This window comes from Syngnathus typhle, linkage group LG19 (assembly GCF_033458585.1).
Source record: "Syngnathus typhle isolate RoL2023-S1 ecotype Sweden linkage group LG19, RoL_Styp_1.0, whole genome shotgun sequence".
In the NCBI taxonomy this organism is placed as follows: Eukaryota; Metazoa; Chordata; class Actinopteri; order Syngnathiformes; family Syngnathidae; genus Syngnathus; species Syngnathus typhle.
Window position 1 is genome coordinate 5,999,790 of NC_083756.1, and position 18,081 is coordinate 6,017,870.

The window sequence follows — 18,081 nt, forward strand, 5'->3', positions numbered from 1 at the left end:
TCTGTCCTTGTCTTGTCTAACCCTAACCCTGAGAATTCATTAATACTGTGGATTACATCATACAAATGAAATGAACAATGATCACGTAAGAGTTGGCATCTGCCAGAAGGAAAGTAGTAATTTGACGTTCGCTAACAGTCGATGGAGGTCATTGCCTGTCACGTCCTTGTGACCGGTGTGACATCTCTGCTGAGAATGTTATGTTTTGTATTATATGGACGCCATAAAGCATGATAGGCAACTGTGGTCCTCGAGTTTTCTATGTCTCCATGTTGCAACACATGATTGGTCACTCCAGAACCAGAAAATGCCATAAAGTGTCCAAAGACTTGATGACTGTGGATTAAGAGGGAGTGTAAACTCCGACCTGCCACCACGAGCTGTGAAGGTCGGCGCAGATTAATTCGATGATGTCACCCGTCTGGATACTGAGCGCCGGGCCAGAAGTCGGGCTCGGCACGCCGAAATAGTTCCTCATCACCATCATCTTGGGCAGCCCTGCAACAAAGACACGGCCCGAATCGTAAAAAGACAATCCGACGATTGTTTGTTATTCAAAGTGCTCCTTTTACTTTTTTTGTAACGATTTCCCTCCAGAGCTTTGATTCATCAGTATGTGAGTCCGTGTGCCTCTGACCTCACTTGTGAACGGGCACGCTTGTCATTCGAAAGCTTTTGCTCGGCTAAACTATTCATGGCTCTTTTTTTTCCCATGATAATCAAAGTGAGTATAGGTGGCATGTGTGCACACATACAAATACGCCTCTTGTCAGCCATGCACCGCCCATACAAATCATCTGGAGGCCTTATCATAACACACATTATATAGGCGCTACGCTAGCTGCTATATAGCAGGGTAATCAAACCATTATGTCTGACATCCGTAGTGTCTATTTTCCCTCTGTGAGAGGATGATGAAAAGAGGACAGCTCAAGGCAAGTATTGTCCGGAACAATAGGGCTAATCTATCTGCTTGTGTTCCAGCTCTGTGGCACGGAGGCTGGCAGCCTGACATGCAGGAGACTGCCTGAAATGTACCTCCAAAAAACACGCGCTTGTGGAGAATTGCATCTCGGGGGCATGAATTGCATTCCTCCACGTGTTTGGAACGGCTTTTTGAAAACAAAGGACGCAGTGTTATGAAACGCCAAAGGCTGGAGCAATCAAATGCTTATTGATTTTAATGCGTCTTCAGTCAGAAAATGATTTTCCGCAGGATAATGGAGAGAGAGAGAGAGAGAGAGAGAGAGAGAGAGAGGAGGACAAATGATTTTCTAAGAGAGAGATTGTGATCCTACACCAAGATGCACAATGCATTTGATTTATTCACAAATGCATTCCTAATGGTACAGTGCCATCATCTGATAGACAACATAAATGTTTATCAGGGTCAGATGTCAAAAGAGTGTGGAGTGATTTTTTTTTTTTGCATGGCACAAAATAAGATGGCGTCACCGATACTGGTAAAGTAAAACTTCTCACCTGGATCTCGGTCTTTGATCTGAAATATTAAAAAAGAAAAAAGGTTTTGATGGTGACACATATGCACATTGAAATGAAATTTCACATTGACATTCGGTATATTAGGGAAAATTCTTGCAACAGTTTTAAATACTTGTGAAATGATTCATGAGTCATCCACCGTGTACGACTTGCACCCAAACAGAATCCCGCCAAAAAAAGTCAACTTTTTTGCCAAGTACCAAAGTGTACAGCTCGGCAGAAACTGGATTTAGAGGTTTATAACTGGAGGGACACGGTCTCAATGTCACCTCATCCCCAACTTTCATGATTTTGCTGATCAGCATTGCTTGTGATCACAATGTAATCCCCCATAAAGACCAGTAGCAGTACAGGGTGGAAAAATCCGAGTGTAATTTGCTACCACGCTTTGCCCAGAAGCAAAGTGAACTTGGGCTAAATCTGCACAGGTAGACTGCAAACTCAATTGGAGTCTTTTTTTTTTTTTTTTGCAAAACACCTGCAGGGGAGAGAAGCCCCCTTCGGTCCTGCACACTTTCCGAGGGAGAGAAGGCTAGCAGACGCGCCACGCTGACATCAGCGCAAACACGAGCGGCGGCGGCTCACCTGAGTTCTGACGGATCCGGGATCTGAAAGAGGTTTGAGAAGAGGCATGGTGAGTGACGGGTTAGCAGGTGCGAGCAAACACTCGCACGCCTTCGCCGCAACAAGACAAGTCTCCCTCATTAGTGGTGAAGGCGGACGCCTCGTGTTTGACCGCGGTTCGCTTTGTTTTGCTTTGCTGCCGCTACCTGACAGCTCAGGTAGAGGAGGTAACGAGGTTGAGGGTTTGGAGAAGAGAGGAGCTTGGCACATCTGTGCGTCTGGTTTTTATTTTCGTCTGTGTGTTTTTTTTTTGCTTTGCTTTTTTTGCTCCACCGGTTTCTGTTATTGGTTCCCTGAGGGAGTGGCTTGAAATAAACACACACGCCCTTGAGCACATGTACACACACTACCCTAACCACACGTTGTTCCACTTCAACACAAAAACACACGCGAACTTTGACCTGTGATATAAACACTTGGCGCCGATAAGAGGGACAAACGTAGGTAAACAAACACTTGGCTATGCCGCACACGCGCGCTCATAAGCATAACACGGCAAAGCTGAAATTCTTTGTGCATATGTGCTGCAGTCTGTTCCAAAGTTATTTAGCAACTAACAAATCTGTATATTCTGTATATGCACATTTAAACTTCCTGAGTAAACTTTTTTTTTTTTTTTTTTTGCTGTCGGAGTCGTGGCGGCGCCGAGTAATGAGTGAGGGAATTCAAAGCGACAACACGGCCGTCACAGTTCCACGCTCTCCCATGGCGGGTGTTGCCCAAATCTACTCAGGTGCACATAGCGCCGAGGTGGGCCCGGCGGTGGCGTTATTGCCTCTGCGACCTGATAGCACCGTGACAGATGCTCGGGCCAACTCGAGTTGGCGGCTCGCTGTGGGGAATGTACGACACGGTTGCCACCACGCACGCTTGCTGAACACTAGGGTGAAATGCGTATGCACGCTTTCTGCGTGCTTCCAAGAGCTAAATCGTAAAGTTTGAATTGAAGGTTTAGCTATCGCATGTTCGCACACATTCATAAGCGGACGACTAAGCTCTTAAGTTTTCCCTCCGTTTCTTTCACAACAACCATGGCATCTGCACAGGGAGCTGAGCGGCAGACAAAATAAGGGCACAATAAAAAGTTTTTTTTTTTTAAAAAGGCTCCTCTCTAAAAACATTATTAAGCATCGGGGAGCACTACAAGTGCACACACGGTGACATTGCCTTTAGTGTTGTGTGTCAAAACCTCCCAGGGAAGCAAAAGAGCATTTGAATGAGTATTAGAAGCACTTATTGAATATGTGGCTGACCTTGGTTGTTAGAATTAAGGACATGTTCAAGGCTCCAAAGCCGTGAATTCCCCCCAGTTCCACCTAAAATAACCTTTTTTGGAGCTATGACATTGCAATAGATCTCAGACAAACAATTAATTACTCACGATGCTAAATTGGAATGTACCGTAATTTTCGGACTATAAGTCGCACCGGAGTATAAGTCGCACCAGCCATAAAATGCTCAAAAAAGTGAAAAAAAAACATATATATGTATACAAGTCGCTCTTGAGTATTAGTTGCCCCCCCCCCCCAAACTATGAAAACAAACGCGATTTATAGTCCGAAAATTACGGTATTATATTTGCATATGTGGAGAAAAGATAGCTCACCTGTTTTTCCGCAGCAACCCAGACGGTTCAGGCATTCTTTATGTGCTCCTAAACCGCATTTGGAGCATAAGTAGCCCTGGTAAAATATGCCCCTGCAGACACAAAGATATTTTATATTAACCCAAAAAATATATATTTTGAGATTTTATGGTGTGTGGCTTGTTACCTTAGTAGCATGTGGCATGAATTGCAGGAGGTAATTCTTTCAAAAGTGTGCATGTGAAAGTCATGGAAATTGTTGGTGGCATTCTCCGGATGAATGTTGGAGCTAAATAAAAAAGACAAGTCGTTTCATTTTTCTTTTGGATGCAAGGAGGTAATAAAGTCAAAGTCCTCACATGGCCATGCCAAACTGCTCCAGCCATTTCTTTTTCAGTTCTTTGGTCTTGAAGAAGAACTCAAAGCCGTTCTGGCCCTGGTTATGCGTGAGGTAGAATCCGTAGGACCACTGAAACGGGAGGTGAAATGCGTGAGAGCAAAGAAGACAACAAAGGCCACGTGCATGGAGTGAGAATGATGGTGAAAGACAAAGTGATAAGGAGGGAGGACGGGATGCCGAGAGACAGATGGACGCAAAGAGATACGTGTGAAAGAAAACTACGCCTCGGGCGGGGAGGGGGGGCCGAAGAACGAGGGGAAAGGGTTGGAGGGACGCACCAAAGACAAAGACCATGAAGACAAGAACCCAAGTGTGAGATGGCGCTGCCATAGCGCAGCATGCTCAAACTTAAGAAGACTGGCAAACAACTCCAAGGCGAAATTGGATTCGGTTAGCCATATGTTTGTCTTTTTATTAGAACCAACTAAAAAGATGGTCGCGAGAAGCAGGGTAGCTAGCTCCTGCTTTGTTTAGGCCTTTTTTTCCTGATAAAATAATAATAATAATAAAGTTTTGCTTTGTTAACGAAGTGGGCGAGAAACAGAAAATGTATTGACTGATAAAAGAACAACCTGTATAATATCTTCAGTATTGGATTAAAATTCTTCATTTTTACAAAATGTGGTGCATGTAATGGTGTTAGAATGTTGTGTTTGTGGACATTTGCATTTATTTGAATGTCATTTTTCTTCATATTACGTTTTGGTTCCTTCAATTGGTCTCCACCTCAGGTGTGTTCCTTGTGTCGACCAATCAGCTCCCTCCAACCACTCTCTTGTTCAGGTGTACCTTGACTTGAAATTTGTTTGTATATAAGCCCCCTGGCTTCCTTCATTCTGTTTCGTCATTGTTTTTGCAAGTCATGTTTTTTTGAGTTTGGTCATGAAATGTTGTTTATCAGCGCCGCCTTGGCAAACTACTCGACTTGGAACATGAAAACAAATGATTGCAATCAGATTTGTTGAAAAGCAGTGTTTGTTTAACTGCCAACTTTGTTGCGTCACAATAGAAAAAAAAAAAAAAAAAAAGAAACAAAGCTGTCCTACTCTGAAAGGTCAACTACAGAGTAATTTGTAGAAAGTAACACCGCTTTCAATAACACAGCCACACCTTTTGTTTATCAAAATGTCAACTGTCATTTGCTCTTTGCAGCTTTGCGGAGGAGAATGGCAACAACAACAAACAGTATTTCTTTTTTTTTTTTTCGGCTCGAGTGGAAAATGTGTCCTCTTGTTTACTTTGACGCCACAAACCTTTCGGCTTTCCTTGTCCGACGTGGGGTTGTTGGTGACCTTAAAGAGGTGCAGGTCTATCGCGTCTTTCATTTCATAGTTGTCTCCCCGTCGCTTGCAAACGATGACGGCAGCATCGAACAAGAAGATATGCCTGGGGTTTAAAAGAAAAAAAAAGTTTACACTGACTTTTTTTATCAAGTGGCCAATTTGTGAGTTTGCATGTCACTGTCAAGTCGGCACCTTTTCAAATATTAAATTTATATGACCACATGGAAAAAATATTAAGTACAAGAGCAAGAGGAAAAATTCTGTTTTCAATGATTAATGGCCTTTCCTAGATATACGTGACTTAGCAGCAACACTTGAAGGAACTTGGAGTTGTTCATATCAATCAAGTAGTACACATGCAGATATCTCACCTGTCCTGTTTAGCACGTTTGTCCACTGAGGCCACCCTTACTTCCCCGTCACCTTTGGGTCTCCCGTAGTTACTCAGAGGCTGATTCTTGACAAGGGACAAAGCAAAATGAACTGAATAGAAAAAAGAAGATCTATTTTGTGGAAGAGGGTTGCTTACAAGGTTTTCGATGGATTTCTGATATTGATCGATTTCTCGCAGAGTCTCGTTGTCTCGCTTGACTTCATTGACATACTGGGCCAAATCCTGTACACAACAAGTATTAATAATGCATGTAAGCGATATTATATTAATATCTGGGTAGGTTATAGGAAAAAAAAAAATCTACCTTCATGGCATCTAATGCTTTCCGTAGATTGCTTTTCTCTGTAGCATCGTGAGTGTGTTTAACAAGCTCCTGTTGGAAGGGAAACAAGTTAGAATAAACAAACTTCCAAAGTGGTCCTTGGGGAAAACATGTTTTTCTTTTTTTGCAGAAAAAAAAAAAAGTGATTTGCATGATGAGTCACCGGATGAACAAAAACAATGTTTCACAAGATTGCGCGTGGAAAAGCGAATGTGGAAAATCCAAAATATTTGTTACGTTGGATCTTGATATAAAATGGAAAAGGTTCGTGCAAAAAAAAAATCCAATAGTGTGTGTGCGTTTCTGAGAGAAAGCGTGTATCTGAAATTGCTTGCCAGTGCCATGCCGCAGCATAAACAAGACATCTAGACCGCAGCAGTGGAGGATAAGGACGGATGCCATGCATGTCCTTCTTCCAGGCCAATAAAAACACACACTCTCTCTCACACACACACACACACACACACACAATGAATCCCAGACAGAGATATGTATATATACGTTTGCTCCGCACTGCCCAAATCCCTGATGTCAGTCATGCTCAACCAGGGCATTATTATTATCACTGGCAAGATGGCAGAGTTCTATTTATCAAGCCTTGCTTCCACCTGCACGCATCTACAGAGATACAGGCCAAGGAGTGTACAAACAGATAATCATGATTGGACTCAGCGAGGCCACAGGAAAAAGAGTGGTGAGCCAGAGAAAAGAATATGAAAGACTCAGAGGAGAGACTAGCTCACACTGTAAGAAAAAAAATGTAATCTATAAATGCTTTGGAAGAAGTTTAACAAGGGTTCATACGTCACTGCATATCACAGCAAGCCCCACTGCTATTAAGTATGACTGATTCTAACCTTGCAAGGTTGTTCCTCAATATATAAAGCCAGGTCCATAAAGGACCAGCAGAAAAAATTCTTTAGATGAATGCAACAAAAGTGGAGGAGTTGTGAAAGTGAAACCAGTGTCCCCCAAAAATATCTCTCTCCTCTAAAGTACAAAATGAAAGGTAGACAGCAGCGCCTCTAGTGGTCAAGAGTGAAAGTGGTTTCTCTGGAAGTATGTCAGTAATGTTCTAGTCTATTTTGATAGAAAATAAAGTCATTTAATGACGTTTATTTATTTGGGAACTAAAAAATGTGCAATTTGGATGCACTTAAGAAAAAAAAGAGCACTGCACCTGCAGAAGGAGGTGATACTTCAAGACCCGCTGCATGGGAACCACCAGCAGATCCCTCAGAGTGAATTTGCCATAGTTAGCTCTTTTAGAACACTCCTGTAACAATGAAACAAAACAAAAAAAAATAGTTTTGTATTTTACACTCGTTTTATCTTGACATCATGCAATTCTTAATTTATACACAGAGAGGCGCTGTTTGGCTGTTTAAGAGAAACAGCTTGCTGCAAATATAATTGACTAAAAATATGTTTTTTTTACCTCAAGCTTCATGCGTACGTCCTCTCTGTCCTTACATATACTGTCCAGCGTGGCAATGGCTGTCTCGACATCGCTGCAGTATTTCCCATAAATTAGCAACCTAAAATAAAATGCAAGCTTCATAAAATCTCTGCGTTTGACTAGTTTTGAGTGGAAAAATGTCAATATTGAACCTTTCTTTGAAAGCAATAAAGATCTGGTGAAGATTTTGGGCACTTCTGTGTTGGACTGAGTCTTGAATTTCCTGTAGTAAACATTTGTGGACTTTCACCAAGTCCTGAAAGACATTGAATATATTTATAGTCGAGTATATGCTGAGTGATGTAAGAAAGAAGATGATGACTTACCGGTATATTAACAAACACTTTCTCTAGCTCGGCCGTGGATAAAAACACAGTGAGAGGTGTCATAAAGTTCTGCGGTAGAGAGAAAGTGGAGGCATGAGAATAAGACTGGTCCCGCTAGAATAAAAATGGGCAGATCATTTTGCGAGAGGTCATTACAATACGCTGCCAACTTGCAAAGTCGCTGGTGTCAGCGAAAACAAGGCGCCATGACAATAATCTCATTTTCAGACTTTGCAATTTAATGATTTCCTTTCGGAAAACACTTCCACCTCCTAGTCACCTCAAAGCAGCGGGCGAGCGCGTGTTAAATTACACCATCCGCTTCATATTGAAAGTCATCTACTGCTTTCACTCCGCTGGGAAATCAAGGAGGCTCTTTTTCGCGCTTTGAACATAAACAGGAGCGAGGAGACAAGCGGCGCTGAATGGGTGGGAAGAGATGCAGCCTCCAACCATCTTGCAATATTTTTAGCATGGAAAAGCGCTAATGTAATTGGATACAAATACCAGAAAACATAAAAAAAATGTACCTTTTCTATTGAGTCAAGTGTGTCTGAAAATTTCTCCTCAGTCTGCCTGATTTCTGTTAAACAGCAACTTCGAATGTCGATTTCTGCTTGTTTCTGTAACACCTGCACACATAAATCATAAAGTGTTCATAAATGAATGACACAGTTGGATTGTTTGCCTTAAAAAAAAAAAAGTACAACTCTTGTATTAATATTGTGCATTTTAGGCCCAGTATGAGTTCCACTGAAAGTATTTCCACATATGTGAGTCATGTGATGTGATGTGATGTAAGAAAAAGACTTACCGGGGGAGCGAGCACTTCCGTTTTCATCAAGTCCTCGTAGATTTCCCCGCCCTCTTCGTTATCATAGACGCAGTCGTACAGATCCTCCTCATCTTCCACCCCGTTTTCACTACGGCACACATGACAAGTTTTATTTTCAATTTCAACCACGGATAAGTTTAACACAACTTGAAAATGATGCATGGACATAATATGTATGCATAATTTGTGTCAAACACAAATAAAAAGCAGACACATTGCCAGCAGCTGTCCCAGTCTTCCCAAAATGATTATCTTAAGAACCTTCCCAATCCATATTAGTCAGCGTGCTCCAAATCTTCTTCTTTTGCTGCTTTGCACTTAGACGGCTTTAGAAGGAATTGTGCCAGGAGTCTTTTTTCGCTTATGGAGGTGGATTATAAAATATATTTGGTCTTTATTTGCTTTCCAAAATAGATGGGAAAACGCCATGTGATGTTTGGAGAAAGTTACTCAGGACAAAACAAGGACAAGACTTGAGGATGAACCTATTTTCAATTAGGTTTCCACGTTTAAACGGGCGCTCGAGGGTTTCAATTGACATGCAAATTTAGAATTCTTGAGTGAGTGCTGAAATTAAAGATGAATACGAGCAGACGGTCAACTCGCAAGCCGTACATGAAGAAAAAAAAAAAAAAAAAAAAGCAGGCTGAGGTGGCAATGGCTGCCTTCCAGTCATCACCCAGGCAACAAATGTTCCTCAACCATACAACAGCATGCTGTCGCTCGTAGGAGGGAGACTAAATTCCCCTCGAGGCGAAAACCTAGATTATTTCATGCTAGGAAATTCATAAAAATCCACCAAATGTTGAATTAAAACTGATCCCGAAGCCACAGCAACAGGACAAATATATGATTAGGACACATACTCCATGAGGTCTTCGAGGTGGTTGTAGATATCCTCATCTTCAACGCTTTCTTCAGTTGGAAAAGACCTTTCAAATCAAATGACATTTTTCAGTCACTTTATATCATCAAGCTCTTAAAACATTGTAAACGGAACCATACCTGATTCCAGTTTGCTGTGCAATCGGTGTGAGGGAAAGCTTAGAAAGTGTGTCCATAACCTGCAACGAAAATGAAAACAAGAATATAATTATTAAAAGATAATTTATAAGAATATTGTCAGCATCCTTCTAAGCACAAGAATGTGAGGGTAGCAATTCTCACATTTTGACACTAGAGGGAAGCCTTTTCAAACTCTTCAAAACAATGTCAATGGTATGCGCTTACCAAAATAATTTATCATATATATTTTTTAAGAAAAACATTTTTAAAAAAGCCCAATGGGAGATGACTTAATAAGCATGTCATGATTGAGTCATCACCCATATGTTGTTTTTTTTTTCTGGCAATACTGTTTGTAGCCAAAGAAGCCACAGACAGCCATTTATAGGTCATCAATTCACTGACACGACACACAGAGACATGCCCTGGGGTGCTCCAACAAATCAGTACCGATCAACACAACTGGCTTTTTCCTCTACCACTAACTAATCGCACAAAAAAGAAAAGCCAAACTTTAAATGGTCACCCATTAAACACCAAATGAAACATAAAAAGGTACCGAAAGTGATTATTGCTATGTTTGGATTATACAGTATATGTTTTGGGGGGGGGGTTCTCAGTGGGTGTCAAACATTCACGCTCACAGTTTAGTTTTATATTCCATCCAATAAATAGTCAAGGCTGGCCAATTGGCTGGCTCACCAAGATCCAATGTGTGCTGAACAGAAGACTGGAGGCGATCCAGTGGGATGAGTCGCCCTTCAGCTTCTCTGACTATGTTAGTCACACATATTTGCAACACAAGTGACCATCTGCACACGGCCAGAGAGTGTAGCTGGACATCTCACGATAAAAAAAAAAACTCGTGTCCAATCAACATTGACAAAAATAAAATGATGGGTTTGAAGTCCAAGTGGCAGTGAATTTGAATTGAGGAGCCAAAAAAAAGTGGGTGCAAATAGCGGAGCAAAAATAAATATAATTGCTGCCTTTTAGTCCATGGCATGAGGATTTAAAAATATTATATCACAGTCATCGAGTCTTTAAAGCTGCATATGAATGAAACAATGACATCAGCTCAAATCATTAACCTTAATCCGAATGTTTTATTTTTAATTCACAACCTCAGGCAATTACCTGAGTAGATTACCTTCCTAATGTTTTGGACCTTTTAATTAGAAATATAATTATATATATATTCTTTCCTATAGTAAGTGGGGGGGCCATCGATAAAAATGGCGTGCCTGTCATAGTTGGAGATTGTTGTAGTGAAATAAAAAAAACTTGTATCGCCCTACATTTTCAAAAAAAAGTCCAGCTCGACCTGTTTTTCTTTTTTTTTTTTAAAGATAGCTAGAAGCCAAACTGTGAAGGACATATTCAAGGATACAAAATGAGCAGGTGTGAAAGCACCTTCATACGGTGTTAGCATCAAATGGCTCCAGTGCTTGGTTCTCCGTCTTATGTAACACAGCGTCTATCATCTGTAATCTAATTCCTCATAAAGTTATCTTCGCAGCACTTGGGATATTAGTCTTCTTGAATCTGACAAAAACAAACACTGGGTCTTGGCTTTCAAAAGCCACTGCGGTTTTTGTGACGCCGTAACGACTGCCACGAGTTGAAACTCTCTTTGCGGGCCATGTTTGGAAAAAAAGGAGAAACCGGCTGGTATGAGAGCAAATTAATTCAATTCTAGTTCCAAAATGAAGCATTTGGTGAAAACTGTTTGTTGTCTACGTCTGTCTGACAGATGCAGTGTACAGGTTCCAGTCCAATTAGTGAGAAGCCAATAAAAATCTGATAAGCTCAGAGAGAGGCAAGCTAATGTTTGGCAACCAAAGCCATGGCTCATTAACACCAGTAATGCATAATTAGCAAGCCTGGCTATACAGATGTTGGAATGCAGCGCACGTCTTCCCTCGGTCCTCGTTGCCATCAACTGAACCTGCCGTGACGATGCTCCCTCCATTTATTTTTGTCACTCGATACTAATGACTCAACAACTGCCGCAGGTTCCTCATGTTCAGAAATGAATTTTCCAGAAGAAAATGCTTGGAACACATCGGTCCCAATGGAAGCTGAAGACACTCCAAAGTCGTCGTCGAACTTCACTCATGTGATCTTCCTCAAGTCAACCAAATAACCGCAGCGTCTTCAAAAATTCTTCTCGCTCTCCCACAGCGTTCGTGAACGTATCACATATGGGTCACACGCAGCTTCGAACTATTTTGGCATGCACGCTGACTGGGTTATGCTGATATTACAGCACGGCTTGAGGCCTTGATGCGTAAAGTAGCACATCTGATCTTCCAAATCTTCACCTTGCTGACAGCTGGAGGGAGGGGAAACTTACAACTGCCAACATCAACATGTCACATGTTTGTGAGAAACCGTGTCAAGTCTCCAAATGCAACATGAACTTAACAGTCCTTAATTAATACCAATTAAAAAAAACAAAAGTTTGCATCGTTTCTATTGAGGATGTTGAAATCACCAAGAATTAAATACTGCACGAGCGTTCACTGCCTACTTTCAGTCACGCAGCTGTGAAGAATCGGAAATGACTCGAATCATTTGAGTCAGAGTAAAACGAAACCACGCATCCGTTAGAAATACGCAAAATGCTGTATTTATAGATTTTTACAGAGGCGGGGATGATGTGACTTGAAGACAATAGGTGCAACAAAACTGTAAAATTAATATGCGGGCTTGGTGGCATACCTGACTTGAAATGTACGGCTCATTATGTAAATTTGAGGAATGAAATGTTTTGCTGGTTGCCACACAGTATATAATGAGGTGAGATATTTTCTGAACATTCTTGTGGAGTACATCCACCTACTCCACCTCCACCTCTGGGAAGCAATATAGGAGAAGAAAGGGGAGGGGGTGAGCGTTGAGCATCTGGAAAAAAGATAAATGCTCCAGAAATGTTCCAGACCAAACATACCTTGAAATATCATAAACACCTTTATGAATTGTTACCAGAGTGATGGCAGATGCCGCTTTCGGGCACTTCATCTAGGATTTAAAAAAAAAAAAAGGAATGTATTTGCCACAATCGGACAAACAATGTAACATGGAGGAAAAGGATGTCAGAAAGTAGGCCAGTGAGGTGGGGGAGACGAGTTTGGAAACTTGCAGTTCATCCTTTGGTACTCTTTGATCGTGTCCACGGTGGCTCAGCTTCACCGGCTGGCCGGGGCCCAGCGGTGGCCTAGAAATAATCTGCCATGTATCCTCGACACAACAACAAGCGAGAGTAAAAAATGTTGCCTTCTCACCAAGGTGCCAGAAAACACATTGGTCCTCAACCTCCTTGTTTGTACTGCACTTTTGACATCTCAAAATGAAAAGTATTTCACAAAAATGTATCCAGGACTCAGGGTTGTTATTTTACTGAGAAAAGCTGAAAATACACATTCGGTACTAAACAGTGCTTTTTATTGGATCTTCTCTCTCTTCCCTGCAGCTTTAATGTTGGGAACTCAGTGGGGGGTTTCCTTTCAACTCGTATTGTATGTACAGCAAAGCGCACACTCGCTTTCAGGACTGACGGATGGATGGATGATGAATCTGTTCAGTCACTTGACTCAACACGGGTTAGCATAATTGGTTATTTGACCAAAACTCATGCCAAAAATCATGCATAATTCACAGAAATGTGTTTATGCAACTTGGAAATATGTTCAATAAAGAAACTATGAGCATCACGGTGAAAATATTGTATTGGATTTTCAGCTAAATGAAAAAAAGAGACGTGGTCTGATCTTTTGCACATTTGTGCGTGCGAGTCCATGAATTATCCACAAACCTTGCAGCACTGCGACTATAAAGCTTCGATCAAATTTTAAAATTCCAAAATGTATAATCCTTACAAACGGAAAATGGAAATGACGACACGCTCGATGCTATTTGCTCAATCCGGCGTGGCCAGTATAAGCCGTGGAGGAAAATGTAGCCCACACAGTAGCTAAGGCAAAACATTGTTTTTTTTTGCAAAGATCGAAAGTGGAGGGAGGGAAACTAGAGTATCCATTAACACAGATGACATATGATAATATCTGGTCACACAAATCTTCTGGTTAGAGAACAGCTGAAGGGCAACGGGAGGGGGGGAGCAGGTCGGATGATATCTCGCTGCTTTAGTTAAACATATCACTGATAACTGAAAGGGGGATAAAGAATCAATAAACCTCCAGCTCCTGCTTCACTTTCATTTTTTTTTTTGCTTTGCACTTCCATGTCTTGATTGAATGATTTAACAAGATCCAAATGCAAATCAATCCTTTTTTGCCACTGTTTCCTTGGAAGTCACAATATCCTATCACCGGTGTGCTATTTTTAGAAGCCTGCAAGTTGCTCATGCGTTCATTGTGTCCCCTGCTCTGAAGAGCTTACTTGTATTTTGCCAATACATTCTTTCCTACTGACTCCACAAAAAAAAAAAAAAGCTGCATCCAGATTTTAGAACCATATTTGTCAAAGATGAATGAATGACACAAGCGGACAGGAAACACTCGCTTGAATTTCTATAAAAGAGGTACAGGTCAATCCGTGACACATTATTTTCCGACGACTTAGCAACTTGTCAACACCTAGCATGGAAATGTCCGCTCAGCTTTTTGTTTTAAAACAAACTGCAATGACACGTGTCGAGTCACAAATGAGGTCACGTGATGAGCAAGCTTCCTAAATACTTTGAATCTCCCGCTCCCTGAGGAACGCCGTAGTTCGAAACCCTTCGTGTGTCTTCAAGGCAAGATGTGTACACCAGATGTTGTTTGATTTTTTTTTAGTTTGTCCTTTTATTTTTCATTTTTTAAAGCTGTTGAAGATCAGGAGGAATTTCTCCCGTGATTCCACCACTATATGAACGCTACAATAAACAGACAGTTGATATTTAATTCATAGGGAGCAAGGCAGCTATTTTTAAAACAAAACAAAAAAAAAAGAAAGCAGGTGAGTGGCAGCTTAGCCCATTGCGGCTGCTCCTTGCTCCATTAGCTTCTGCAGATCCAGCCAAGCGAGCATCACAGTTTGCCCGGCTTGCTGTCTAATTCCAGAGATGTAAAATTTACTCTGGGGGCAAGGTAGGAGTCACTCAAGAGAGTCATCAAAAATGTTCTGCCTGAGCCAAATGGAATCACAGGAGAAAAAAAAAAACAGCATTTGTATTTGAATCACGTAGATGCCACAAGAAAGGATGTAAAAGCTATCCAGCGTATTCGGAGAACTCGTTTTTGATATTTGCAGTCATTAAGGACTGATACTATCGACAAATAGAGAAGCATGTAGGCTATGCCTCATCATAAAGAAGTGCCAGGCTCAAAGATCGAAACACTTCATAACTCGTGCTGGCTTCCAGGCCTAAAGATTTCTAATGAAACCTCCTGGGGACATTCCGGCTGGGGTCAGCCTGAGGCTTGTCAAAGAACTTTCCGAGCAAAGAGTCAGCAACCTTATCAAAATTAATGAATCCTTGTCCAGACTTTGCAGACTCAAAAAAGACAGCTTGCTTGCTTTGACATTTTCTCCCCAATTTGTCATGCTGCTGCTTACTTTGAATTTTGTTGAAGTAAGCTCATTTATTTATTTACAAATAAAAAAGCAAGCAGACAGAACCTGTTTGGACACTTACCTTTCCAAAATCCCTGACGTCAAAAAGGTCAAAGGCCTCAAACAGCTCACTTTTCTTCATGCCAAATATGTCGTTGCATGCCGCCAGAAAAGTTCTGATGTTCTTCAGGCAGAGGAACTACGTTGGGAAGAGAAACATTATCAGTGTGTAAGCAGAGCTACAGATCAAGTAACTTCATTTTTAGTAGAGATGGACGAGTATCGATACCAGGTATCGGTACCTGCCTTATTTCAAGGTAACGATACTTACGATTCCGGCAAATGTGATCATTTTACAATTAGGAATTGGATGAATAAAAGCTTGGCTTATCCTATGTTAATTACTTTTGATTTATTATATAGGTCTTTATTTAAAATGTGTAAAAATACTTATGGTAACTACTGAAGAATTGAAAAAAAAATGAGTTGCGCTATCAAGATTTACCAAAACCTTTCTTTCAGACCATGATAAGTGTTTTTAAGGAAAGCAGGGAAGGGGAAGGTGTCACCAGAGTGACGTTAGCCAACATGTGGTATCGCTGGCTTGTGACCGCTATCCTTCCTGTAATTGATACAGGATGGAAGTGAGGAACGTGCTGATGAAAGAACTTTTTTGCAGGAAGTGATGTTTTTGTCACATCACTATCCACCCACACTCATGGGACAAGGTTAGCCAGATGACCTCATGTGCAAATGTGCATTCCACAACGAATCAATGAGAACAGCCTTAGATCAAATCAAGAATCGGATGCATAATTGAACGCGTGATTTTATGAATATAAATGAAGTGTGTTTTTCAAATTGAGCTAAACACTGCTCCATTGAAGGAGAAAAGCGGCGGCATTATTCTATTATTCACAGCGCACCTTCCCTCATAATGAGATTTTTCCAAGTGATGCATAAAATATGAAATACTCCAACTGGATTTCCTTCTGAAGACATCAAGCGGGACCTAAACCAATGAGCAACCAGCTGCAACTGTATTATTGAATGTTTTACGTTTGTGCACATCAGTCTATTTTATCAGACAAGCACATCTTGTCCGCCTACAGTCTCTGGAGAGTCTCTGGGGATTCTGTATATTATCTAAGGGAAGCAGCTTCACGCGGCACTTGTGTCAGGCCGGCTGCAATGAGCTGAGGGGAAGTTGAAGAAGAACTTTGGCAGTAAACCCAATGTAAGACAGCAAAAGTAAAAATAAATGACATTGTTGATCAATTGTTTTGTTCTAATTTTTTTTTTTTGTTAGGATTTGGCTATGGTGCTGTGTTTGGAAATACAAAAATATTTAAGACCAACATCTTGCGGCAATATGAACACATCTCATTCGGAGGAACTGTTAGCAATCTGTCGAGAAGAAATAAGCAAAGCTCCTGAGATTCGGAAACAAACCATCATTGTTGAAAAAAGCTTGGGAGAATGTGTTGCCTTTTAGTGAACACTTAATAATGTGATCACACCAAATTATTTATGACATTAGTCTTACCAATTTGAAGTGACCTGATCTCCAACGCATAAAATGAGGCATCTGTCGGAAAAAATTAAACTGAACCAGTCATTTTAAAAAACACCTCCCTTGGCAACAGGGCATCAAAATGTTGTATTATTTTTAAGTAAGTGCCTTTTTAGTCACTCACATGACAATGAACTGAAAGGTGATTGGTTAACATGACTCAACTTTGATCTTTGATCTGGTTCTTTGACAAAGACAAAGACACTTCTTTATTTATTCCACTTCTTGTGTAGGATTAAAGCTGGATAATTGATTTATTTGCATTAAAAAAAAATAAAAAAATCAAATGCATTGAACAATTCACATAGGCATCATGCAGGTGCAACCTCAAAATCAATCCATCATGCGATTAAAATTACCGCCACAAAGCAGAATGAAGACTTCTGTTGGTATTATTGTATTTCATAACGGGGGGTGGGGGGGTAGAAACACGACATTTATAAAGAATAGTGTGTAAAGAGCTTTAAATCCCACCACTCTATTTAATCTTAGCATCTGGAATATCAAACACAAAACGATGCCTGAGAGTCAAGTCGTCTCACTGCTGCTCTTTTTTTTTTTTTATATGCTTTGTGTCCTCAATACAGATCCAGTTTCCGCTTATGTATTCCTTCATACACGTCCGTCCAAGCTCCATAGCAACAAGCTGAAGTCTTTTTATGGCCCCTGCGCGTATTGTCGAGCGTAATGAAATCCAGTTTGTGTACGCTCGCTGCATGGCTGTACGGCTAAAGGCTTGTCTCTATTTTAGCGTATTCTATCTTCTTTTTGTCTAAGGAAATAAATCTGTGGCAATAAATTAGGCTTGGGCCACCTTTATGATTTTTTTTTTTAATCTGATATGTGACAGACAGTTGAAGCCACCAGATTGCAGTTTTGACATGAGTCTTTGTCTGCCCGTCTAAGCAGGAAATGAGAGATGCTGCACAAACGAAGACGCTGATAAAACCGTTTTTTATTTTTTTTATTTCGCCGCGTCGGGTTCACTGCAGGGACCCGAGAGGCATGGCCTGACATTACATTTGACTTTGCTCGCTTCAGGGTCAATGTGAGCTGAAGCCTTTTCTAGTTCCCTTTTTGGTTGAGAGGCTTTCTTAGAATTGAGAGATGATGAAGACTAACCGTGATCAATTCCATTTGTTAATGCAGTTTTAGAGCCGCGCAATTGAGAATCAATCAAGCACTTCAGCAGCAGCGTTTTTTTTTTTTT

At 40.9% G+C, this 18,081-nt stretch overlaps 1 protein-coding gene across 1 annotated transcript in view; it reads right to left on the minus strand.

Annotated features, from left to right (window-relative positions):
- The window catches only part of LOC133143648 (guanine nucleotide exchange factor VAV3), a 29,292-nt gene that overhangs the window by 7,286 nt on the left and 3,925 nt on the right, over positions 1-18,081 (minus strand). The window contains exons 2-20 of the mRNA XM_061265713.1: positions 15,381-15,497; positions 9,737-9,795; positions 9,598-9,663; positions 8,711-8,819; positions 8,427-8,528; positions 7,897-7,965; positions 7,723-7,826; positions 7,550-7,649; positions 7,292-7,387; positions 6,094-6,162; positions 5,925-6,011; positions 5,767-5,852; positions 5,366-5,498; positions 4,072-4,181; positions 3,900-4,001; positions 3,734-3,825; positions 2,089-2,111; positions 1,483-1,501; positions 368-498 (exon numbers count right to left, since the gene is read on the minus strand). Coding sequence (XP_061121697.1) covers positions 368-498; positions 1,483-1,501; positions 2,089-2,111; positions 3,734-3,825; positions 3,900-4,001; positions 4,072-4,181; positions 5,366-5,498; positions 5,767-5,852; positions 5,925-6,011; positions 6,094-6,162; positions 7,292-7,387; positions 7,550-7,649; positions 7,723-7,826; positions 7,897-7,965; positions 8,427-8,528; positions 8,711-8,819; positions 9,598-9,663; positions 9,737-9,795; positions 15,381-15,497 — 1,674 coding nt within the window. The remainder of the gene's footprint in view (positions 1-367; positions 499-1,482; positions 1,502-2,088; positions 2,112-3,733; positions 3,826-3,899; positions 4,002-4,071; positions 4,182-5,365; positions 5,499-5,766; positions 5,853-5,924; positions 6,012-6,093; positions 6,163-7,291; positions 7,388-7,549; positions 7,650-7,722; positions 7,827-7,896; positions 7,966-8,426; positions 8,529-8,710; positions 8,820-9,597; positions 9,664-9,736; positions 9,796-15,380; positions 15,498-18,081) is intronic.